General features: G+C 54.3%; 2 protein-coding genes across 2 annotated transcripts in view; both read right to left on the reverse strand.

Moving 5' to 3' along the window:
• Nucleotides 1-5,700, reverse strand: part of SCN5A (sodium voltage-gated channel alpha subunit 5) — a 90,807-nt gene extending 85,107 nt beyond the window's left edge. The window contains exons 1-3 of the mRNA XM_082348285.1: nt 4,720-5,700; nt 3,679-4,004; nt 1,056-1,174 (exon numbers count right to left, since the gene is read on the reverse strand). Coding sequence (XP_082204411.1) covers nt 1,056-1,174; nt 3,679-3,951 — 392 coding nt within the window. The 5' untranslated portion in view covers nt 3,952-4,004; nt 4,720-5,700. The remainder of the gene's footprint in view (nt 1-1,055; nt 1,175-3,678; nt 4,005-4,719) is intronic.
• Nucleotides 5,701-23,199: 17,499 nt separating this feature from the next.
• Nucleotides 23,200-26,379, reverse strand: part of SCN10A (sodium voltage-gated channel alpha subunit 10) — a 99,032-nt gene continuing 95,852 nt past the window's right edge. The window contains exon 26 of the transcript XR_014232869.1: nt 23,200-25,610. The gene's annotated coding sequence lies outside the window, so the exon portion shown is untranslated. The remainder of the gene's footprint in view (nt 25,611-26,379) is intronic.

Raw genomic sequence — 26,379 nt, forward strand, 5'->3', positions numbered from 1 at the left:
TGTCTCGGTTACTCAGTCCCCCACTGAGCAGCTGTTTTCCTGAAGCCTCCTGCCCTGACCAGAGGTTAATGGGTAAGACCTTCGCCTTCACCTCAGAAAAGGTCCATCCGGAGGGGGAACTGAGGGGGGACCTTGGGGAGCTCTCGGGCCAACCTGCCAACCCCAAAACTAATCACACCACTGAGCCCAGCATCATTGATTCAATTAACAGGCAAGTCAGCTGCAGCTAAAGCAAAGCTGCCCAGGCCCTCACGGTGAAACACAGATGCCTCTGACTCCACAGCCAGACACCTGCCCCGCCGCCCCGAGAGGCTCCATGTGTAGGGCCCCTTTTCTGAAGTCCAGAGAACAGCCGTTTCCCTGTCCCATGCTTGGCCCGAATGGGGTCCTTCTAGGGCCCAAAGACCAGTACCCATCCCTTACCACACTGCAGCCATCCCGTAGCTCTCCTCCACAGCCTGAAGATTTTTTAGGTTGTGGTTTATATAACTTAACGCTAACTAGAGTTCTTTGAGATCCTCGGAAACTGCAAACATTTTGTCAACACCTAATCAAAAAGCAAGCGATGCCTCCCTCGAAAGAGGCCCACGTGTGAATAAACCAGAGGCCTCTTTACTGGCAAGCGTTTTTTCCTTGGCTGAGCCCCCGTGACCTGCTTGAGGTCCCAGCCGGTAGGCGGGGAGGTGCAGGCCCAGGGGGTGCAGTGGGGGAGGGGACATGTGGAGCCAAGACCAGAACCAGGGGACACTGATTGGCCTCATTTCTTCTGGGATCCTCAGTAGCTGAGCTGCTAGGATGTTTCTCTCCTGAAGAATCAGAGCCGAATCTCCCAAACTCTCATGTGCCCACGATCCCCCGGAATCTTGTTAAAATGCAGATGCAGATTCGGGGTGGGGTCCGAGAGACTGATGTCCAACCGCCCCCAGGTGACAACTGTGTGCTCATCTGAGGACCGACCGGGAATCAGCACCACCCTCAGCCCTAAACGCCCCTTCCACCACCCGCCCCCCTCCCTGTTTGGGGCCCACACAGCGGGGACAGACTGCCAAGGATATGAATGAACCAGGATCTTCATGGCCGCTCTCCGGATGGGGTGGAAGGGGCTGAGGACATACAAGGCGTTGGTGGCACTGAACCGGAAGATGGTCTTGCCTTTGTTCAGGACGATGAAGGTCTGTGGATGGAGAGCTGCTTTAGGTCGGGTGGCGGCCCCTAGGCCCTTATGGAGAGAGGCTTTTGGGGGGCAGCTGTTGGCTCAGAGCCCTAGAACTCTGGAGAAAGTGTAGGGTGAGAGGAAGAGGAGAGGGCCTGAGGGAGAGGTGGGGGGTAGGGGCAGTTGGCACATTTGGCAGGTGAGTGGACCCTTGCTGTGTCACCCACGGCTGGGGTGGGACGAGATCAAGTTTAAGGGATTGTCAGGTTGGGTGGATTTAGTTTCGTTTGAAAATTACAGTCCCAGCCAGAAGAGGCCTTTCATGATCCTAGCCGAGCTGTTATCATAGCGGAGGCCAGGACCCAGCTGATGCCCCCTCCTTCCCCTCTCCCTTCTGACCCCTCTGTGCTTCCCCACAAGGCCCACTGAGGAGTGAGGGTCTGATAAGGGAGCTGGGTCAGCAGGGAGGACTAATGGGTGAGAGTAGGGATGAGGAAAATGCAGAGCCCAGCCCAGGAGAGAGAAGCTTTCCCGGGGACCGTGTCTCCTGGAGTCCAGACACATGGCAGCCCCACCTGACCCCAGAGGACACGACCTAGTGTCTTCCTCGGGGGATCATGTGCAGCCCAGGGTAAACCCGCTCCCCACGCTTCCAGAAGATTCTATCTACACAGCACAACGGGGCATGGGAGTGGACAATGGGTGCTGGAGGCTGAGCCACGAGCACATCGAGTGGGCATTTGAGCCAGATGCCGCCCTTGAGGACAGCAGTCCATTGTCCCTGCCCTGGCTCAGCGGGTGCAGCTGAGGTGGCATAGCCTGGGGCTGTGCTTCTCCAAGGGCTGAGCTGTTGAGATAAGGTTCTATTTACTCGGGGCTGGGGAGACAAGTTGACCAGATAGATGAGGACTGAAAGTTCTGCTGTGGTGCCTGCATCACCCGGTGGGGCTGCAGGCAATGTGACTGGGGGTCAGCAAGGAGAGACGGGAGGTTAGAGACCAGAATCCTACCTGGGGCCACCACTCAAGTGTCCCCGATCACAGGGACAGGAGAGTGTCCCTGACTCCTACCAGGCTCAACTGCCACCTGCCCCCCAAAGCCCAGCCCAGCCTTGGCCTACTCTCAGCTGGGTCCCCGTGCCATGACTCCTGCCTGTCCCAGCTAACTTCAACCCCATCGCCACTTTGATGCACCACTCAAACCTTGACTCGTCCCCAGATGCAGCCTTAACCCGACCCTAATTCTCACTTCCAGCTCTGACCAACCAGGACCTAGGCCCACCCAACCTGACTAATCCCAATGTCTAGTCTAACTCTGACCCCAACCGTGGCCCCAGGCCCCCACCTTAACCCAGCTTGAGTCACTCGAACTCGGGGTGGCGGGGGGAATCGAGACCAGGTTCAAGGTCTCTTTTCCCACCTGTGCATATAGCCTGGGTGGGCTTTCCTTCCACCTACCCACTCACATGTGCCTGCACACACGGAGACAATCGGCACCTCTCCCACCCTCAGACTCCTGGTCTCCTGAATGCAGTCTCAATGCACAGTGGCACACAACTCAGACGCCTGGTGACACTGACACGCAACACTCATACCCGCCAGGTGCTCACATTCACTTCCTCAGTGCTTCCTAAGCCCTGGACCAACTGCAGTGATGTGGGCAGGAACCATCCTCCTCGGCACCCAGCCTTTTGGGGAAAGGCCTCCCCCAAATTCAAACCCGCCTTCTTCCGGCAGTGAGGCCCGAAGTGTGGGCAGCTGGGGTGGGGAGCAGGCCTCTGCAGGAGCCCTGCGTGCCTGTGGTCTGGCTGGGTGCAGGGCTGAGGCCAGGGCAGGGGACCCAGATGGGGGAATTGACCTCCTGGGTAGAAATCCACGCCTGAGGCAGCCTGAGTTACCCTGCCCTAGTGGACAAAAGCCCCTTCCTCTCCCTATACTCAGGAGGGACAAGGGCAGAACCACCCCTCCCTACCCCTCTCAGATTTCCCACTGGCCGTCATGGCCCCATCACCAGCCCACAAGGCCCAGGATGCTGCTGCCGTGGCCCCCAGCCTAAGCTGTCATTACACAGCCAGTGCCTAGCAAATTCCGTGGGGCGGGGGATGGGGGCTACATGCTGTCTCTGGTTAGGAGAGGGATCACATGCTGTGCTCCAGGGCCCAAATTGGACTCAGGGCCCGACTCCAATTCACACATACCACGGGACCGGGAGGAGTCCTCCAGGGGTGAGAATCTAACCACAGATGATTCCCAAAGTAGATACTCCACAGGGAGGCAAGATTTCAAGTGTGGCTGCCTGGTCTTTCTTTCATAGCACCAAACCATCTCAGGCTGCATGATTCTGGCCTTTTATTCCGGAACTCTAACATTAAGGTGATTGGAATATAGATCACTAATGACTCACCCTCCCAAGGCCCAGGGAAGCCAACCCCAAACAGAGCCCCGTATGGAGGCGAGGCCCTCTCGCTGCCTGCTGCGTTGACAGGGATGCTGCAGGGAGGTGGGGCGGGGGTGGGCAGCAGTCACCTTTTGGGTGCTATAGAAGGGGTCCAGGTCCTCCAGGGGCTCCCCAATGAGCTCTCGGGGTGGGTTGCCATAGAGATCCGGCAGCTTTTTGGAGGCCTGCAGGTCCAGCTGGGGCTGGGGAGCCTCCTCCTCGGGCAGCCTGTCTCGGCTCTCCTGCGAGGCGGCCGAACCTCGGGCCTGCTTCTCCGCCATGCGCTTCTCGATGGCCGCCAGAGACTCCCGGGTGAACCTGCGGAAGCTGCTGGTGCCCCGAGGTAACAGGAAGTCTGCCATCTTCTCATCCTGCTTCTGGGGCACAGGCTGTCCTCACGCTGCCTGCAGGGAAGCTGAAAGACACAGACATGGGGCTGATGCTGCGCCCACGGCCAGGGGGCAGGGTGGCCAGACCTGGGGGGAGTGGCTGGGCTGGTGGAGGGAAGGACCAGCATCTTGGCAAAGATGCTCCCCACCTCTCCACAGGCACACTTGGCGGATGCCGGCCTGGGCAAACCCAGAGCCCTCCAGGCTGCAGGGAATGCGTGGGGACCCGCAGGAGGGTCACTCCTCCCTTTCCCATCCCAGTGAGCACGTGTGAATGCAAGTAGGCACGAGTGACTGGGTCACTGGGGACCCTTCATTCTCCCCCACTCGATACAAAAGGGCACACTCACACCTGTTGGTTCCTTAACCAAGCCCACTTTGAGACACTTCTCACAACTGATGCCGACACACCCTGGGCTGAGGGGGACACTCCATGGGGCAGGAAGGGGGCCTGTCACCTTTTTATTTCAGATCTCTGGCCGGCTTGGTCCTGAACAAATGAAGGACGGAATGAAGGACGAATACGTAGAGGAGGGGCAAGGGCGTTAGGAGGTACCCACTGCTGCCCTTCCTCTCAGCTTGTCTCCTCTATAGGAAACCCTGGGACCCTAGGAGGGTGATCAGAGCCCTCCTGGGCCAAGGTCCCAACTCTGGGCTTCTTTTCCAGGCAGATCCTCGGCCTGAGTGGTGGGACCAGAGGGTGGGGGACATTCTGTCTGGTCTTCCCACAGCACCACGCACCTGCGTGGGGGAGGGTGCCCAGACTTCACCTGGGGCACGGAGGTTCCAACATCTGGCCACTGAGGGGGTATCTGGATCTGCTCACCGAGGCCCAGGCAAGTCCTGCAGGTTTTTGGAAACAGCTGGGTAACAACTTGGCAGCTGCCATCCAGATGTTGGCACCGCAGAGCTGTGTACACAACTGCCACAGAGCCCCCTGAGAGGATCTCAAAGAAATCCCCAGAGTGAGGCATCCTTCCAGAGATGGGAAACGCTGACAGAGCATCCCAGACTCCTCATGCCTCCACTCACTCCCCTCCTCCTGAGTCTGAACAAACCAGGGCCCATCTCGAGTAATAGCAGAACCAGAAAATGGTGACCGCGCTTCCGCTAGGACGTCCAGCCGGCAGCCGCATGTGACGCCAAACCGGGAGAATGTGGCCCCCGGTGGCCTCAGATGATCCAGGACCTGGTGTGAACAGGCTCTGACTCTGATACGGAGGCCAGAGAATGTGTACCCGACTGCCCCACCAAAACAGGATGTGGTCAGCGTAGCTCCTGACTGGGACGCCACTGCCACCGGGAGGGGGAGGCCGTGTCACTAATTACATCAAACCTGGGCAGGGCCAGGCACCTGTTGGAGATCTCTGCCAGGACAGAATCCCTTTCCGTCAATGACCAGCTCTGCCTTGATCTGACTCCTGGGATACATGTCACCAATGACCCCAATGAGCGGCTGCCACCCCGACCCCTGCACACACTCCGCCAAGGGCCCAGGCTCCAATCACCGTGAAGTAGGCACATGGCTAGGTAACAGGTAAACAGTGAGCAAACACAACACAGCCAGGTCTCAAAAGGGCGCCTCTGGTCCCCAGGGAGATGCAGCACGGAATGTGTGAAGGGAAGCCAGAGGAGAGAGGCCCCAGGACAGACACCGTCAGAACTACCCCATTCTTCAGCCTCTTGTTCTTCTGGTTCACTCCAGTAAAGTTAAAGGAACATCTTTGTTGAAAACAGCAGGTTGGGGCTTCCCTGGTGGCACAGTGGTTGAGAATCTGCCTGCCAATGCAGGGGACACGGGTTCGAGCCCTGGTCTGGGAAGATCCCACATGCCACGGAGCAACTGGGCCCGTGAGCCACAATTACTGAGCCTGCGTGTCTGGAGCCTCTGCTCCGCAACAAGAGAGGTCGCTATGGTGAGAGGCCGGCGCACCGCGATGAAGAGTGGTCCCCACTTGCCACAACTAGAGAAAGCCCTCGCACAGAAACGAAGACCCAACACAGTCATAAATAAATAAATAAATAAAAAGAACGTGAATTTCTAAAAAAAAAAGAAAACAGCAGGTGAAGGAGTAGGTCCCTATTTAATAAAAGCCTGTCCCTGTCTACCTCCATCTTTGCGTGAACAAAGAGAGGCGTCTGTAATACTCATCACCAAACGTGAATGGTGACTTTTTTTCCTTGGCTGGTGGAAGTTTAGGTAATTTTAAACTTTTTTCTTCGTGCTTTTCTTCAGTTTTGAATTGTTTATGATGATCTTATTTTTTCAAAAACAATAAAGTCATTATTATTTTTATTGAAAAACAAAAAACAAGGCAGCCTGGATGACAGCAGCCCCTTCCTTGCAGGGCAATCCTCTCCACTGTGAGCAATCACTAGTCCTGTAAACCAGGAAGCCTCCTCTTTTACTTGGAATTATTTCCTAAAAATAGTGTTCTCTGTCTCACTGTATCCATCTGTGTCCACATGCCTGCTAGGGTTCTGGAGACACGTGGACACCCATGGACCTAGGGCCCCTGATACATAGCGGCGTGTGTGTGTGTGTGTGTGTGGATGTGTGGGTGGGTGGTGTGTGTGTGTGTGTGTGTGTGTGTGTGTGCACGCAAGCTTGCACCTGCATATACATCTGTTCTGGTAGAGTTGCTTTTAAAATTTGTATTGAAGTCAACTGTTCATACAGATTGGTGCCCAAATCCTAAGTGTACACACAGGTGGATGAATTTCCACAATCTGAACTCAGCCAGTCACTAGCACCCAGGTCAAGAAGTAGATAATTTCCAGTCCCTCTGACTGGGGTTCCCCTCTAGTCAGCAACTGGATAACCACTCCCCCGACTGCTAACAGTCAGGAGACTAGCTTTGTTTGTCTCTGCAGCTCAGAGGAACCTAACAGACCTCTTGGAGTGATGCGGAAAAAATTCGGGGGGAACTGCATCTCATTCTCATTAACCTCTACCTGAAATTTAACATTTCCTTCCATTATGAATGTAGGCAGCAAGATGGAAGTGTTAGCGATACCTGTGACCAGTAGAAATGCAGCTATTTCCCTGTTCCATTACAGGGGCTGCAGTATCTCAAATATCATTAATGCCATGGCTACTTCAAAATTACAACACTTATTAGATATTATTATTTAATATAGTAATAACGAAGCCCCAGTGACGGGGCCCTGGGTCCTCGGAAGGGTCTTGCCCCAGCTGGTCTCCAGCAGGGCACCAGAAGCCCTGGGACTCGGCAGTTTGTGAAACCAGATTCCAGATGAAGTTCCCTGCTCCCCAGCAGCCAGGCAGCTTCAGCTTCCAAAGTAAACCTGCCAAGAGCGTCCTTTGTCTCTGGGTTCCCACAGGTGGCTCACTGTGGGTGGGTGGGATCCGTTTTCTCCCTTGTTCTCTCGATGCCTGCACCTGGCTCTGGCCCTGCCCTTCCTTCAGCAGCTCAGGGCCCACGCCCTGTTGAGGCTGAGACGGGCTGAGCCCTGGCTGCAAGCTTTCCGGTGATGCCAGGGTAAGGAGAGATCGGGGTAGATCTGAGGACACTCCAGGCTCAGGCCCAGCCATACCCCTCAGGCCTGGGAGGGCAGGCCCCCAGCTTTGCAGGGAGGACCCACTTCTGGCTGGGGAAGTGCAAGGAGCCTCTATCTCACACAGCTCCATCATGTAGGGGAGCCTGGATGAGACTTGATTCAAAGATCACACAAAGATCATACTCTTCTAGATGCCGGCACCCCATGACTCTCACCCTCACGCAGGACAGCCTCTCCACCTGCACCAGCTTCTCCACCAGAAACAGTCTCTCCATCTGTACCAGCATCTCCATCTGTACCAGCTTTTCCACCTGCACCAGCTTCTCCATCTGCAACAGTCTCTCCACCTGTAGCAGCTTCTCCACCTGCACCAGCTTCTCCACCTTCACCAGCTTCTCCACCTGCACCAGCTTCTCCATCTGCACCAGCTTCTCCATCTGTACCAGCCCTACACCTGCTCCCCAGGCTAGGACAGCTTCTTCCAGATGATCCCTCTTCTTGGGCCAGTTTCCCCTGTCCTATCAGTGTCCCTTGAGCTCTAGGGACCCCCTACTCCATCTTGTCTCAAGTTCATCAGCTTCTGTTACTGGGTGCATCTCTCCCTCAGTTCTGCTGGCTCCTGAGAGTTACTGGGAGCAAACTGTGAACCCTCCTTTTCAAACTGGCTCCTCCTGACACCGTTTCCTCTGACACTGGCCACAATTCCCCAGGTCCACCAAACATCAGGCCTCCTTCCCCAAGGCCAGGGCCCTGGGATGAGCCTCCTGGCCCCAGCTGGGACCAGTCTGATCCCATTGCCACCGGCCTCCTCCCTCTTTCCCTCCACCCACCATGTGCAGCTCCCACCACTCCTTAGTTCAGACATTGCCAAACACTGTCCATGCGCTGTGCAACGGCAGAGCCACCTCATGCTCCCCTCACTACGCCACCTCCTCCAGGACGCCCTCTCTGATTGCCCACCCACACTGACCTCCCTCCTCTGGGTCAGAAGGCTGAGCCCCACATCCAGCCCTGGATCTCTTCCTGGCCTCGGCTGCTCTCTGACACTTGGTAGCGTGGGTCTGGTGTCCCCAAACATCTTGGAAACCTGATCTTAGGGCAAGGCTGGGTCCCCCCCTCCTCTGAGTCACTGGCCTGTAGGTGTGGGAATTCACATCAGGGCGGAAATGCTGTGGGGGGAGAATATGGACTGTTCACACCAGAAACTGGACCCCCCTAGACTGTCTCATCTTTTTGTCTCCTCCTGAAAGACGATCTCCTGAATGCACAGGGCACACAGCTGGTGCTCAGTCAATGGTGGTTACAATGCCGTGACACGGGACACGACAGCCCGGCAGCCTGCAGTGCAGCCATGCGGTGCTGGGGTGGAGGAGGGACGCGCAGGGCTTCCCTGGTTTTAGCACTAAAATTCCTGCATCCCAGATGCCCTTCAGGCCTGGACAAACCAGGCCAGTTGGCCATCCCTGGGGTGAGGAGGGACCAGACTCCAGCCTAACCCCTCCTTGCAGCCCCTTCCTGCCCACTCCCCTCCCGGCTCCTGAAGGCAGTTCCTGAGTCACGTCTGGCATTTTGGTCGCCTTGGAATCAGAGCCTCTGGAACACAACAGGCGAAGAATATTCTTTGCCATGTAAATTTATTCAAAGAGGTCTGTGGAAGTGATTCCCTGGCTTCCTAGAAAATCTCTGCCGGCTTCCTCTGCTCTGGGCACCTCCTTCCCGCCCTGCAGTCCAGGTGACCTCGGGCTGGAGCACCCACCACCCTGGGCACTAGTTCCACCTGTACCCTTCCACTGCCCCTCAGTCCTGAGGGCTCAGGGAGAGGGTGTGGGTGGCCCTGAAGCAGGGGCTCACTCCCCACAGGTGTGAGGAGTATCAGGAGCCATTTCATTTCTCCCTTGAGGAGAACCCGTTGAAACTAATCAACACCCCAACCCATAGACTCATTTTAATGACTCAGTGAACATTTAATCAGCACCCACTGTGTACATGGCCCTACAAATGACTTCTTAGGATACTTTTCTTCCCTAGGTGATGGGTGCCAAATCAACAGGTGTGATGACAAGAAAAGGGGAAAAGTCATCATCAAAGGGAGTACGGTAGATTTTAAGGAAATTTCTACTCGGTCTTGTTGAGATTGGCAATGAGGAAAGGCCCTGGGCCAGAGAACCCAGCCCTGTGACCAGGTCTGCTCACCCCTCTATCTCTGGAAGACTTCCTAGTCCTATGCGGGATAGGGGCATGGTTAGGGCTGTGGCTTGGAAGCAAGACTGCCTGTGTGAACCTGGGTCCTGGCCACTTGTATGTTCTTGGGCAAGTTAACCAATGGTTCTCTACCTCAGTTTTCCCATAGGTAAAATGGGGTTAATTATAGTACCTATTTCACAGGGATGTTCTGAGGCATAAGTGTATTATTACTTGCACATGCTCGGCACACAGAAAGTGTTCAATGAGTGTCATTTGCGATAATCATTGTGGCTATTGTTGCCATTCTTTTTCTCCTAAGAAATCCAGCTCAGAAGACCCTTCTCTGAAAAACCTTGTCGCTGCCCACACCAGTCCTCCCCACCTGGCTGGCCCTTCCCTTCTCTGCGTTGCTGGCACACTGCATTCCTATACTGGCTTCATCACAGGGTAGAGTAATTTGCTTCCACATCTGCCTCTCCCTCTGGCTGTGTCCTGAGCTCCCAAAGCACAGTCTGGCCCCAAAGAGGTGCCTATAAGGACCTGGTGAATGAAGGAATTAATACATGAATGAATGAGTGCCAGATTAACCTTCCTACTGCCCAGCCACTAACCCACACTGTGACCTTGGGACAACGTTATTACCGCTCTCCCTCCCCCCCTTCTGGACCTCCGTTTCCTCAACCATGAGCTGGGGTGGGTCATCCCAGCAGCATCACTTGCTCATTATGTGCCTGGGACTGCGCTTATTCCATCCTTGTAACAATCCTAGGAAGAGGGGATGTTATTATCCCCATTGTACAGATGGGAAATCTGATGCTTCAGTCTGTCTGAAGCCAGGCCTTAAGCCTAACCACTGCATGACATTGCCTCCCACCTCTGAGGACATGGAGAGCAGGGAGGAAGGGTCAGGGCTATCTGTGGCCTGCCCACCTGGGCTGAGTATGTCTGTGATCCTCGCTCCAAAGCTAAGAGCCGGCCCATCAGCCTCCTCTGAGGCTGGTCCTCCCTCTTCGCAGCCTGTATGGCCAGATGGTCCCAGGGAGACCTGGCCAATTTCTGTCCTTGCCCGGAGTCAGCATTTTCTCTGACAGCGGTTTTCTCTCCAGCTCTCCACACCAGGTAGAGCTGCCCAGTCCCATAGGAAAGCCACTCTGCACCTGTGGCTAGCGAGCACCTGGCAGGTGGCTAGTGCCCATCCAGATGTGCTGTTGTTACATCCACACTGGTTTGGAAGGCTTAGCATGATAAAGAATGTCACCTATTTCATTATTAACTTTTAAATATCGATTAAAATTTAAACTGATCATATTTTGGATATATGTACTGGGTGAAATAAAATATATTAAAATTAGTTTCACCTGTTTCTTTTTACTTTTTAAAATGCAGCTAGTAGAAAATTTTAAATTGCATATGTGACTTGCATTTGTAACTCAAATTATATCTCTGTTGGATGGCACTGTCGTAGAGTTCCAGCTACGGGGCCCTAAACCCTTACAGAACTCCACCTGCTTTGGGGCTGGGCCTCAGGCTAGCCTGGGGGTGGGGGAGGGGAAGGAGCAGAAAACGGAGGCGAGGAGGGCTGGAAGGTGGGGATGGGTGGAAGGAGGGTTGGAGGGTGGGGATGGGTGGAGGAGAGCCACCCTGGTTTCTGGCCTTTGCTGTGGGTGGCTGTGCTGGCTCCAGCCACAGGTTGGGATGGTAGGGGGTGGGGGGAAGGGGAGGGGTCGACAGTGTGTTTCAGGCCATCCCTCCTGCCCAGGCAATTACATGCACAGTCCTGGCTCTCCCGGGGTAACCGCTTGGACAAAGGCTCAGCGGGGGTGCCAGCTGGTGCTCGCCGGCCTGTGCATTCAGGTCCCTGCTCCCAGATCAAAGGCACATTGGCACGTCCCTGTTTGTGCAGGGCCTCAGCTAACCGGCTCCCTGCAGGCTCCTCTCCTTTGAGGCTGCACAGGCATTAACCCTGTCCAGTCTGGACCCCAGAACTCGGGAAGGGGGAGAGGCATCATGAAGGGGCTTTCCTTCTCTAGTTGCCATCCCAGCCCCCAGCAATCCCGGGAAGTCCTGCAGAATCATCCCCATCCCTCCCAGAGGTGAACACACCCACCCCAGAAGCCGGGAATGCCCTCATTTACATGCATTTGCATCTCATTTATTCCAACAGTCAGGCTGAAGCCGAGGCTAATTCAGCTGACAGTAAAACCTCACCCTCTTGCTCTGCTGAAGTGATTCTCCAGGCAGGGGTGAAAAGGGGGTCCCTGAGACCAGGCCCCCTTCTGGACTGGGAGCTGATGGAAGAGCTGTATGGAGGAAGGGGCACTTTTGACCTGAGCCCTGAACTCAGCCCAAGCCTCCTTCCTGCCTTTTCATCCCCCTTCCCCATTGTAAGGATGGGGACCTGGGGGCTGGGAAGTGGCAGTTCACCCCATCATCTCATCTGAGTGTTCAGTGGTGTTTTGGTGCCAGGCCAGGGGAAACACAAATTCCCCAGGTCATGTAGGGCCCCTTCCACCCAGCACACAGCACCCCCTTCCCCCAAGCCTGAGTCTTCCTCCAAATGCCCTGTACCGCTCCATGACTAAGGGAGGTATAATGTGTTGAGCAGCTCTGAGCTGTCAGAGCTGCTTGGGCCCTGGGTCTCCTGGGTGGAGACCTGGATGATCTACTATTCTGAGACCACAGAGCCCAGAAGTTGAAGAGCTGGCTCAGTCAGCCTGGGGCACTTCTGCCCCAGACCCTGTAGAGCTACACCCACACAATACATACAGTCGGGCCAGAAAGGTGTCCACTTGTGGCCCAGGAAACACCCTCCTGGAACAGAGGTGCCTCTGAGACAGCAATCAGCATCCCAAGTCTCTCTCCAGCCCAGTTCCTTCCAAATCACCTTCCCTGGGCTGAAAAAAGGTTCCGCAGCGGAACTGCACAGACACCACGGCAACCTAGGCATTTTTGGGGCACCTACTGCGTGCACTGAAGGAGACAGAAATGCGCCCAGAGAAACCTAGGCGCCCTATGCTACAGGGTCATTTAGCCCCCAGAGGGAAAAGCCAATCCACTAATCCACAAAGTCCACATGGCAGAAGTGTCCATGACACAGTATAGCCAAATGTGCAACCCTTGTGCCCTGATACTCTTTTAAACTGAGGTATAATACATATACAAGAAAATGCACAGATTTTAGGTGTACAGCTGGATGAGTTTTAATAAATGTACACGCCTATGTAACTACCACGCCAATTAAGATGGTTACCCGCTGTCCCTTTCCAGTCAACTTTTCTGCCTTCTATCACCATAGATTAGTTTTGCCTGTTCTGGAACTTCTTATACATGGAATCATACCGTATGGGCTCTTGTGTGTCAGCTGTTCTTACTTAACATAAGGCTTTTGAGAATTTTACTTTTTATTTGTCAGTGAGTGCCATTTAAGTTACTTGTGCAATACACTGGGAACACAAGTGAACCATCTGGGGACAAGTCCTTAATTCAATCATAAAACTTGAGGGCTGGAAGGGACCTGAAGTCCAGCAGTCTCTGGGGACACTCAGCCCCAGGGGATCCTTAGGGAGTTTTTTTCTCTCCTTCCCTCAGACATTTCCTGAAATGGAAGCTCAGCAATTACACACCTAATAAGCACCCAGGCCCAGCAAGTGAGTGGGGGCTTTCCTTACGTTTCCAGTTTTGTTATCAACTAGCTGTCGCTTTATTTCACTGGCAGTCTGTGCTGCTTGTGACCCAGCACGGTGGCAGGGTCGGCGCCGCAAATGGCCGGCTGAGCTCCTGTGTCTTCTACTGCTCAAGTCTGGCCGTGGTGCGCAGGCCTCTGTCGCTCAGCCTCCCTGCACCCACACACCAGTAGGGTGTCCCTTGGGTGGGGCCCTGGGCCCAGCAGGGAATGGACCCAGGGCTGGGATTCTTCCCAGGAAAAGACCCAGAGGCAGGCAGCAGAGGGAGGGCACCTGGGCTCTGAGGGGATCTTTGGACCACTTCTGTGCTATTGGCCCAGGTTGATGAGGCTGGGACTTTGATGGCCAGGCAGGAGGTATTGATTGCGCTGGGCTGGTCCCTCTCATGGTCTGATCTCCCCCTGCCCCTCATCTTAGATCCTCCCGGGCACCTCCCAGGCCAGCCCAGAGGGAGGGATGCTAAGGTAGCCTGAGAACTGAGTTGGTACTTCAAGCCAGATTACCCTCCCTGCTCTGCTGTCTCTCTGAGAACTGCCTCTTGAGCCAGGTCCTTCCTTCACACAGGCCTTCAAGGAATCAATACCCGCCAGAAAGGTGTTTACCACCCTCCTGATGCCACGAAGAGCCTTTCTACTCTTCAAGATCCATTCCCAGAAAGCACGGGGACTACCTGGGCAAGGCCTGGGTGGGGCAGGGAGTCACTGGCTCTGGGCTTAGTGCCACTTGCATGCCTGTGTGACCTTGAGCCTATGGGGTGACCAGTACCAGCCCTTGGCCTCTCAGGGCTGTAAGGAGGGGAGTGAAAACCCTTGCAGATGACGACAGCGGGATCTCCAAGGGGGTGAGGCATCTTCTTGGGCCCACACAGACTCCGTGAGAGCAGCTTCGTCCTTCCACTCAGCTAATACCTCTGTGGGGACGTGACTTTCCACTGTCTCCCTGGGAGATTTAATCAGAAGAAAAACTGAAGGGGAGGGGCTTCCTTGGTGGCGCAGTGGTTGAGAATCTGCCTGCCAATGCAGGGGACACAGGTTCGAGCCCTGGTCTGGGAAGATCCCACATGCCGCGGTGCAACTAGGTCCGTGAGCCACAATTGCTGAGCCTTCGCGTCTGGAGCCTGTGCTCCGCAACAAGAGAGGCCGTGACAGTGAGAGGCCCGCGCACCGCGATGAAGAGTGGCCCCCACTTGCCGCAACTAGAGAAAGCCCTCACGCAGAAACGAAGACCCAACACAGCCATAAATAAATAAATAAATAAAATTAAAAAAAAAAAAAAAAAACTGAAGGGGAGAGAAAGAGAAAGAACTCCAGCCTCGGAGCATAAACATTCTTCCGAAAACAGGCCTGAAAACTTGATCTGATCCCTTTCACCTCTCCAAATGCTGTGCATCTTCCATGGCTGGGCTCCAATCCCACCTCCTCCAGGCAGCCTCCCCTGGCTGCTCTGGGCCACACTGACCTCCCACTGGGACGGCTAAGCTTCCAATGCCAACCTCACATTTACTCCTGGGCAGACCTCTCTCTGGCCTGTGGGGTAAACCTGGGAGGCTCTGAGAGTCCTCTTCTGCCAGTAAACAGAGCGAAGAATGAACAAGAGATTGACAAACTGTCCCATCAGACTCTGGTTTTAACAATCACAAGGAAATTTTCTGCTGGGCTTGGGGCACACTGGATAGCCCTCCAGGAAACAGAGTTGGAGATGGGTGGACTATGGGCATCCAAGCTCCCCAGCCCACAGCTGTGGTAACTCTGCAGGGATGGGATGAAGCAGGCATGGCAAGGGAGGTGATACGAGTTTCAGAGTCCGTAAATCAGATGGCTCCAATGCTCTGCCAGATGCAGTGGCTGCCCCCGAAAAGCCCGGTCCTGGATTTCCTCCACTATTTGAGGGCCCCAGGTCCCAGGAATTCACTTGGGGTCTCTATAAATAGCACCCATCTCATATTGATCATCATAAAAATACACAGGATGTTCCAGGACCACAGAGAGGAGAAGTGTCTAAATATAGTGTCACCCTCAGGAACCGCGGGCAGCCCGAGGTGAGTGGTGTAAGCCGTGCATAAGCAAAGGGGCAGTCCGAAGGGGCTAACGACTGAGGCGGGGAGGTGGAATGGAGGCAAGGGACCTCCCTATCTCCACCCCAGTCCCTTTGCTCCAGCACAGCAGCCAACCCTGCTCAGGAGCTTGGCCCTGCCTCAGGGCCTTTGTACTGGCATTCCCCTCTTTACAAGACATTCTTGCCCCAGATCTCCTCAGGATTGCTTCTTTCTTGTTATTCAGGTCTCAGTTTAGTCTCCTCCTTCAAGATGCCTTCCATGACCAGCCAGTCTAGCGTCACTGCCATCTCTCCATCACATCATCCTGTTTTATTTCCTTCATAGTACCGGTCACAATCTAAAATTATCTTCTGTATTTAATTGTTTCGTGGTACCCAGCCTGTCTTTCCCAACAGTATGTAAACTTCATGAGAGCAGTTATTGTATCTGAATTGTACAGCTTCTAGAATGTTCCATGACAGAGATTAGGTGCTGGATGTCCTGTCCAGGCTCTCTCTGACCACCTGAGGCTGAACTCAGCCTCAGACCTCTGCCGCAGGTCAGTCTGGGCTGGAAGAGGGCAGTGGGCATCAAATCCTGGGCTCACTTAGAAGCCTCACCACCCCTGTGACCCCTCCCTGCATCGTCCAGCCTCTCTCCACAGGCTGTCCCCTGGCTTCACCTTCTCTTCTCTGTCTCCTTTGTGGATTTAGCCACAGGACTTTTAGCCCAGGCCCTCTACTCCTGAAAACCTGCTCTAGACGACCTCATCTTATCCTCAGACACTGGCTTTCTGGAACACTTTTCTCTCCTCAGAGCAAATCTCCCTCTCCTTCCTACTCCCTGCCCCCAGCAGGAATCACAGCTCCTGCCGTCAAAATCACCCTCTCAGAGCTTCATAGGAAGAGTCATTTCACCCCAGGCCTTCCTGACCGGCCCACTGGACAAACCAGAGCAACTGAGACCCCACGGGCACACTTTCAACTCACAGACCTCTGGCCCTCCCTGTGAGGGAAAGCATCTTCCCCACAATCTCACGCACATGGACGCACTGCACGACGCACACGCCTGCAGTGTCCACTCCAGGCTCTTCCTACAGCCCTCCCTCGACCCCACCCTGCCCCCAGCTCCCCTCTATCTCCCTCTTCCCTCTTAAACCATCAAACTCTTTGAAAGAGCTGTCTACACATGCTCTCTCCACATCCTCACCTTCTGCTCACTCCTCAACCCACTCCAAACTGGATTCCATTCTCACCAATTCATTCATTCATTCATTCATTCATCAAAATCCATCTCTACCCAGCACCACGTTCTGTGGGTGCCAAGAGGAAAATTTCTGTTGTCAAGGTCACCAGCACCCTCACGGTCGCTCAGTCTAATGGACACTCTTTTTTAAATTATGCATTCTTTTTCATCTTCCCATGAACTTCTCAAAACGTATCTTCTTAACTCTCCCAGCACAAACAGGAGACTCCCGGGACGCGCACCCTCTGTGTTTCTGTGACACCTCCCACTGCTGGCTGTCCTCCTACCTCTCTGACTGCTCCTTCCCAGCCTCCGTTGCAGACTTCTCCAGCCTCAAGTGTTGGAGTGCCTCAGGGCTCCAGGCTGAACTCTCTTCTCTCCCACCCTCTTCTCCACATTAGGATCACCTGGGTGCCTTCAAGACTACTGATGCCTGGGCCTCACCTCAGAGTCAAATGAATTAGAATTTCTGGGGGTGGAGCCTGGGCATAGGTTGGTTTTGTTTAAAAAGCTTTCCCTGTGTGCCTGCAGCCTGTGCTCTGCAACAAGAGAAGCCACCGCAATGAGAAGCCCACGCACCACAACAAAGAGTGGCCCCTGCTCTCCGCAACTAGAGAAAGCCTGCGCGCAGCAACAAGGACCCAGCGCAGCCAAAAATAAATAAATAATAAATAAATAAATAAATACATTTATTTAAAAAAAGAAGCTTTCCAAGTGATGCTAATATCGCCAGGGTTGAGAACCACTAGTCTGCATTCTCACTGGAAAATCTAATTCACTGCCATGGCTCCAACAACCAGCCTCTGCGGACGATTCCAAGTTTCTACCTCCAGCCCAGATCTCCTTCCTGGAACCTGGACCCTTCCCTCCAACTGACTGCTAGATGTCGGCATCTCCCTGGAAGCACTACATGTTCAGATCAGGACCCTGAAACATCCATCACCTTCTCCTCTGTTCTGCATCAAGCTTGCCAGCGCAAACTCCACTTGCCCATCCCCCCCCACTCCCCACCGTGTGATACGGCAGCAGTGAATCTCACTTAGTGAGCAACCGATGTTGGGGATGGGAGAGTGCCATATCCCTTAACAGGGAAGGAAGTTGTATCACCTGTGTTCACCTGCCTGTCCCTCTCCTTCAACTGAAAAACTTTGGACGGCACCCATGGTCTGCCCTGGAGAGGTAGCACAGTGCAAAGCAGATATACTGACACCTGGGCTCAAACTGAAGTCCCGCTACTTAGTAGATGTGTGGCAGTGAGCAAGTTACTTAACCTTTCTGGGCCTTCAGTTTCACCACCTGCAAATTGGTCATTATTATGGTGTCTGCCTCCAGGGTTGATTCAAGGATTCAGCGAGATGAGTCTTATAAAGTGCTTAGTGCCGTGCCTGGCTGGCAGAAAGCACTCAGTGAATGTTACCTATTTTTAGTACCATTACTGAGGATAAATTCCCAATTCCTGAGCGGAGCTCCAAGGGCCCCCGTGACTGTGACCTTGGCTTTAGCTTTTGCTCTTCTCTTCCTCACACCATGGGACCCAACGGGTCACTGAACGATTGTACTGTTTCACATCTCTGTGATTTTGTACGTGATAGTCCTGATGGCTAGACTGTACATTCTCTACCTAGAAAACTCCTATTCATCCTTCAAAATCCAGCTGGAAAGTTATTTTTGTTAGATAGATACCCTTGACTCTCCTGGCCAAAGGCAATCACTCCTCTTTTGAGTGGGCTATGGGCACACACTTCTATCGTTGTACACTTTTCCAATAAGCTTCCCAAGGGTCAGCAGAAACCAGCCTCCTATGAACAGAACAGAGACTGCTATTTACCATTGTCCCAGGCTGCCCCCAGGACTCCCTTCTCCTTGGATTCCCTGAGCACCAGCCTCTTATTCTCCCCAACTCCCAGTTGTCTCTGGTACTTCCTACCACTCCTCCGAGCTCCATCTTCATGTTGAGTGAGTCAATCCTGGAAATCTTCCAGAGGGGCTTCAATCACCACTGAGTTGGGACCAAGCACCCCAAAGGCACAGCAGCTGCCCGTGCCACACTGGGCTGAATGCTAGTTTTCGGCACCCCAGGGCCACTTCCCTTTCTGCTCAGATTCTCTTTCATCAGTCCTAGGTCAATTTGGCTCTCAGAAAGTAGATCTCAAGGCATCTTCACCCCGAATGGGGCCCCCAATCCACTGACTCTCTAGGTGACCTTGGATTAGTCCTTGACCCACTCTCAGCCTCAGTTTCCCCCTGCCCCCGCACGATGTGGTGGTGATGATAGTGTTACTGAGGCTCATTTCAGCATGGGGCTGAACATCCTAGTGTAAAATCTGTGTTCCGCACTCTGGCTGTTCCCTGACCCTCCCCTCCCCTCGCTCCTGTGACTGCAGCAGGGCTTGAGCTATCAGCCCGTGCCAGCCTCATTCCACCTTCCAGCTCCATTACCACCCACTCACATGCACCTGCCCAATTCTAACTGGGAGAGGCTGAGGGCAGCAGCAGGGGCCTGGCCTCCTGATGACCTGGGCCTCTGCCGCTCAGGGTCCCTCTGGATCCTGAAGGGATGGTGGGAATCAGGGAGAGAGCGGATGTGCTGTGGCAAGCACGGTGGGGTCATGTGGAGTGCCTGTCTCCACGGGGCAGTCTGGCCTCCCAGTGGAGGTGCCTGCGTTCTCAGCAGGATGGGAGGAGACAGCTGGGGAAATGGAATGGCAGCCCAGAACCCCGAGAGGAGACTGATCCCATCACCCGCGCTGGTCTCAAAGCACTAAGGAGAGAAGATCGACTCCTGCCACAACCTCAGCCATGGCTTCCTGATTCGGGGCTGTGCACTGGCCTCCAACAGGTGTTTGCAAGGCGGGCCTAAGGCCAGGGCCTTGTGCCCAGCATCCCACCACCACCAGCACTCTCCACACCCCCATCCCCCACAAGGCTAGGCACCTCTACTTCCTTCCAGGGCGCCACCAAAGACGATCAAAAAACAAGTAGAAAACGGCCTCCAGCCTCCCGGGTCAGAGCTAGGAGGGCAAAGAACTCTCCCCATCCCAGAGCACAGATATCTCCCCTGTTGAGAGCACACGGAGATCTCTCCACTTAAGGGCTCACAGAGACCAGATGTGTCCCCGTTAGGGAGTCAAGAGGGCACAGAGATCTCTTTACGGTCGGAGCGCGCAGAGACAGGGCACACAACATAGGTCTCTCCCCCGTCAGGGTGCACATAGATCTGTCCCCGGTCAGGACCGGCAGAGATCTCACCCCAGAGAGGACACCCCCAGCGGACTGCTCCGCGGGGCCCAGAGAAAGGGGGGGGGCATAGCCCCTTCCTCCATTCCCAGCCCTGCCCGGTCAGTTCCCCCGCTCTCTACGCGCCTAGTCGCTGTTCTGACCTCGGGGTCTCTGGCCTCGGGAATCCGGGTGCCAATCCCAGACCTTCCCCGAGCTTGCGCCAGGATCGGCCGGGAAGCCGGAGCCGCAGCTCCCCCTCCCCCGGGCCCTCGACAGCGCACTGGGAAACCCGGAAGGAAAGGGAAGGGGAGGGGGCGTGCGCCGATTAGCAGACGCCCCCCGCTCCCGGGGATCCCCTCCAGCCAGGCTGCTCTGCGCCCCTTCTTCTCCCCTTCCCACCCTCGGGGGCAGAGATGGGGGAGGGAGCCTGCCTGCGGACCCGGGGCAGGGGAGGGGCGCGCAGCGGTTGGAAGCTCCAACCCTCGGGGAGGAAAGTTGGGCGGCGGCAGGCAGAGGGGGTTCCGGCCGGGCCGGGGCTGCCGGGCGCGGGGGTGCTCGCTCACCTGCTGGTCCCCCGGCGGGGGCCCCGGAACGGGCGGCTGCGGCTCGGCGCGGACTCGGCTCGGCGCGGGGCTCCGGGCACTGGGCGCAGGCTCAGCGGCCCCGGGGGCGCGATCCCCGCATCCCACGGGCGCCGCCGCCGTCGTCTCGGCTCCGCGGCTGGGCTCGGGCTCCTGGGCTCCGCGGGCGGCGCGGGCTCGAGCTGGGGGCGGGGTCGGGGGCGGGCCCCGCCTGGGCTCGGCCTGGGGCTTGGGGCCCCGGGCTGGCTCCGCCCCAGAGCAGCGCGCCCCGGGTTCCGCACGTGGCGCTCCGCCCGCTCTGAGGGTGAAGCCCTGGGCACCCGCTGGGGCGCACACCCCCGCGCTGACCCGGGGGCGCCCCGCCACAGAAAGCGGCCCACGCGGACACGGACAGACGTGCGCAGACCCGGTACACGCGGGGTACACACACAGCGACCTGGCGACGCTTCGCCACAGTTAGCCGCCTACGGCCGACGCGGACAGGCACACACCCCGGCACACGCGGAGTACGCACGCACACATCCTCACTGACTTGGGGACCTTACCCAAGCCACCCACCCCTGTGGACACAGACATAACCTGACACTCGGAGACACCCGCTGTCACTGGCACACACAGACTCCCACACGGGCACAAGCAGACACATCATTGACACACACCGACACTGAGGCAGTCATACTCTGACAAACTCAGGGACACCTGCATGACTCAGAGACACACATCCACTGACACACTGACACAGAGACACACACATAGAACCACAGTCTCCTAGAGACACACACACAGAGCACACAAGTCTGCACAATGGTAGACACATACTGACACATAGGCACTGACAGAAACACACACCCAGACCAGAAACAACCAACAGACACAACCAACTAACACAGACACACCCACACTGAAACACATGCACTCACTTCACCCTGATGAGCTACAGAAAACCTACACCTTGACACACACGGAGGCACTTACATGCTGACGAGATAGACTGTCTCTCACACATGGATGCAGAGACCCATACACTGACAAGCACAGTCGCTCACACACGCAGGCTGACCCACAGGGAGATGTACCCAGGAACACACATCCTTGTTTAAAAGAAACAGGCCACCAGGTTTTGCCCACAGGCCAGTAACATCATTGGAAGGGACTGGCTATTGCCCAGAGTCAACACAGGAGCACACACGTAAACACACGTACACACACACACACACAGCCTTTGTCTTCTTCCCCAGCAGCCTTCTAATCTCTCCTGACACACTTTCAAGGCTCCTAAATCGTTCTCAGAGGGCACCCAGGTGCTGTGTTTGGGAGTTCAAAGGCTATGACCTGCCTCTCCAGTTTTTCGATCTTGGAGAGGTCACCAGGGGGTCATCCTCCGTTTGGGACTTGGGCGTGGTGCTCCTGGGGTCACTGGGTGCCTTACGTATATACTGAGGAGCTACCGGTGCCTGCAGGAGGGGGCGGGTCAGCCATCCCAGAGTGCGGGAATCAGTAAGAAAGCCAGTCTACAGAAAAGATCCGACACAGGACCCTTTCTGGCCCTCGGTCTGGTAGGGTGGCTGGCGACGGACAGATAAACCACGTTCTGGCCCCCTGCTTCTAGCCCCATGGTGGGCCTCAGGTTGGCCAGCATCTCCCACTAGCGGCCAGAGAGGGAAGTGCAGACAATGTCAATTTTTCAGCCCGGTGTGGCACCATCTGAGCCCACCCCTCCTAGGTGGGAGGAGCGGGCAGCAGAACCCGGGTCCTCCCTGAGGTTTTCCACCAGGCTTCTGGGGCCCCAGAATGAAGATTCAAACTTGAAGACGAACATTGGGCCAAGCTGGAGACTGAGATAGAACGGAGACTGCTGGGGGTGGGCTTAGAGAGACCCCCTGCTTCATCTACATCTAGCAGAGGTGGGGTTCTCACATTCCTCCTTGGTGTTGGGCACTTGGATGATGCCCGCAGGAGAGGCACGCACCCCGGATTTAAGCGAGGGGAGAGAAGCTCATGAGAAGGAGGAAATAGAGCTCTGATTCGGTTCTAATTCGGAGATTCAGCCAACGTATCTGGTGGCCTGAGAGCGGCGGCAGAGGGCAAGAGAGGTCAACGGGCCAGAGACAGGGCACCTCCTACAAGGAGCCCTTGCCAAGATCTTGGAGACTCCCTTCTCTTCACCAGACCCCATTTAATTAAAGCAGAAACCTGCAGTCGGCAGTCAGAGAACAATCCAAGGTTTTTAAAACTCCTGTTGCTTTTATTCCGCCCTTCCCCTTAGCTCAGGTTCAAAGTTGGGTTAAGCACTTTGTTGTTGTGCATCCACACAGGATTCCTCTCTGGTATTACTTCCTTTTATTTCTGCTCCCTGCTACTACTGTCATCTACTCCCTCGCTGTCCTCTCTCTCCCCACACGGGCACCCATTCTTATAGCTAGGTCTTTAAATATGTACACATCTTTGTAAAATATGCAGTATTGTTGTTTGTGCCTATGGATTTTCTTATGCGTTTTTACTGCCCCAGGCTTTTCTTTTTATGTTTTACTTCTATTGAACCTACATATAGAAATGTGCACAAACCCGAAGTGCTCAGCGCGAGACGTGTCGCTAGTTGAACCCATCCCTGTAACCAGCACACAGGTCAAGAAACTAAACAGTACCAGCACCCCAGACATCCCCTTCCTGCCCTCTTCCCGTTACCACCACTTTAACCCCAGGGTTAACTACTATATTCACATCGAATTCCCTAAGTTAGTTTTGCCCACTTCTTATATTTATTTAAATAGCGTCATATAGTACAGACTCTTGTATGTGATTCTTTTGATTAGATTTGGGTTTGTGAGCTTCATCCCTGCTGCTGCTTGTAGCCGTATATATAGTTTGTTTGTTCTCATTGTATAGAATTCCACTGTGTGAATATCCCACACTTTATTTATCCACTCTTCGGCTGATGGGCGTTTGGTGGTTCTAGCTGGAGTTACTATGAATAGCACTGCTATGAACATCCTAGGGTGTGAATTTTGGTGACCATCTGTGTGCATTTCTGCCAGGTGCCTGCCTGGGAGTGGCATTGCTGGGCCATGGGAGGGAGTATGCTCGCTTTTAGGAGACACGGCCAAACAGTTTTCCAAAGTGGTTCTACCAACACACACTCTACCAGCAGTGAATGTAAGAGAATTCTGGTTCATCTACATCCTCTAGCACTTGGTATTTTTATCTTTTTCATTTTAGCCACTTGAGTGGGTGTGAAGAGGTTTCATATTGTGGCTTTAATTGGCATTTCCCTGATGAGTAATGAAATGGAGCACTTTTTCACGGTTTATTGGCCATTTGTGTGTATGTGCTTTCCATTTATATAAATGCACATTGTTCTAACTTTCATCCTTTTTCTTATGTTTCTCCCTCAACACTTTGCTTTTGAGTTCTATCCATGTTTTGGTGTGGGCAGCTAATTCTTTGCTTCTGACAGCTGCAGAGTGTTCTGCATTATGCACCCACCGAATTTTATTTATCCATTCCCCTAGAGATGGATGCTAGGTAGGATTGAAGATGTAAGAGTAGTAACTGGCTTGTGTTTCTGTTGGCTTCACTCTGCTGATGACTGAAGCAGGGGTAGGTGAAGAAGCAAGCTGATTAGGGGTTCAGAACCCATAAGCACTCAGGACTAGGCACCTTAGAAGGTAGAGGTGCAAGTTGGGGCTAAAATCAGGAGGCGTGGTGGAAAGCTCACACAAAAGCCCGTAGACCCAGAGATGCCTCCTCCCTACCCCCTAAGACAGAGGCTGGTCGTCGCCCATCCAGCCGACTACCTCTGGCTCTGGGAGGGGGCATCTGGCAGGAGTGAGGAGCTTTCCTGAGACTAAGGGGATCTAGTGAGATCCCTGGTTCCCTCTGCTAGGTGCCAGAACTCTGGCAAAGGATTGGGGAATTCCACATTGAGAAAATGACCAGCCCAAGAGAGAAGACCTCTGATCCTGGGCACCCACCCAATCTCCCCCACTGGAAGCCCTCCTGTCCGGGAGCTCTGCTCGCTCCACATTCATTCCCATCTTATTTCTCCTTGCCTGTCTCTCCTATGAAGGCTGGACAAGCTAAGTATTTGCCTGTCCAATTTTCCCTGTACCCGGTGCTGGCCACGTGACTCTATAACGGCCTCGAGTCATAAGCAAAGCTTTGCTGGGGAAGGGTGGTTTCTGGGAAAGCATTTCCTCTCCTGATAAAAGAGGACAGGAGCAGTGGAATGAGCTGTCTTCCCTCTTCCCCTTCCTCCTGCCTTGAACAAGGGCACAATGCTTGGAGCTGACGAAGGCATCACACAACCACGGAGGTAAGGCCAGGAGATTTGCAGCTGTTGGCCACAATGACCGTGAACCGCAGAGCCCACACCTTCATATTTTCTTTGAATCTTTGTGTAAACAAATGAGACTGGACTCTCTGTGATTTGCAGCCAGATTGTGTTGGGTGGGGAGGGATCTGGAAGCTCAGGTGCTCTTAATACTGTTCTCCAGCTCTCTTATTTTTGGTCCCACCTCCCTCCCCACTTCCAGAGGTACCCGATGTCTGAGTCCCAGAAACGTCCCAGGGTTTCGAGGCAGAGGAGTCCTTTGCTCTCCTTGGCACCCCTCCCTCCGAAGGCTCTTTGAATTCAGCCTTCCCCGCTCTGCTAAGTCAGTTACCATTCAAACTTCCAAAAAGTTGTTGTCGCATCCGCTATTACTTCCACTTCTGGATTTTCTGTCCTTGTAGCGTTTATGCCTTTTAAAATTATTTCACTATAATTTTAGTGAAATTTTAAGAGATGTCTTCAATCCACTATATTTTGAAGACAGTCCTCCATTTCAGTGTCTACCCCAGATAAGTTTAAGTAGTAATAAGATGGTACCCTTGTGGGTTGTCAGCATTCACCTTGGAAGAGACTTTGCTCACGGTCAAGGGCAAGAACATGACTTGCTTCCAAAGGGATGGTGACCTGATGCCCCCTTTATACCCAGATGGTGGGCAGGCTAACGCTCTTATTGAGGGACCATCGCCAGGTGGGATCTGCTGTATCCTACATCTACCTTCTGCCCTAGTCAGACACCCACCCCCTTACCTCTGTCAGGTCTCCACCAGCCCAAATGATGCTGGCCTTCGAATGGTCCCCTTCCTCCAGACAGTCGACTGCCATCTGCTGGAGAGCTGAGAGAAAATAGACGTAAATCTCTGATGTCTAGGAATGCACATTTCGCCCCCAAAATGTGTGAAGCACAACTGTACATGGCAGCCTGCTCCTGCCTCCACCTAGCCCATCTCCTCCTTGTAAAATGCTGTCCCTCACCCATCAGCTCTGGCCAGTGTACTGAACTAGAGAGCAGGGCTTGGAGGGTCAGAAGTTCAGATCAGATCAATTACTATTGTCCACGTGACCTTGGATTACCCATATAACCTTTCCAGACCTTACTTTACTCATATACAAAATGGAATAATTATACACCCACCTGATTGAGTTATTGAGAGAGTCAAATGAAACAACACGTGAGAAACAGAATAAATATTTTACAGGGTGAGCTTGGCATTCGTACTAACTAAAGCCTATTCACTCTTTGCCTTCAGTTGGGTTCCCTGGAAACACTCTGAGATGGAGATTTGCGTGCAGGAGGTTTCTAGGGAGCGCATTGGGGAAAACGTACGTAAGGATGTGAGGGAGACAGGGTTAGGCACAGGGAGACGTTGATCTCCATCGCAGCTGCAACAAAGTCTTCAGCCAAAGCCCACAGGAAGCTCTGGAGCTGGGTGACCCCGTGGAGTTGTCCCCAGTTGAGACCAGAGGAGTGGGAGCAAGCTTTTCTACCTGCACTTCAATCAGTCATTGGCCGTGGGCCGGCGAGGCAGCTCCCGCAAGGCAAGGGCGGTGCTCAGAAGCGGGTGCAGCTGCGAGCTGTCAGCAGCCACACTCCTGGCAGCTGGA

The sequence above is a fragment of the Balaenoptera borealis genome, assembly GCF_965194805.1.
Source record: "Balaenoptera borealis genome assembly, chromosome: 12".
NCBI lineage: Eukaryota > Metazoa > Chordata > Mammalia > Artiodactyla > Balaenopteridae > Balaenoptera > Balaenoptera borealis.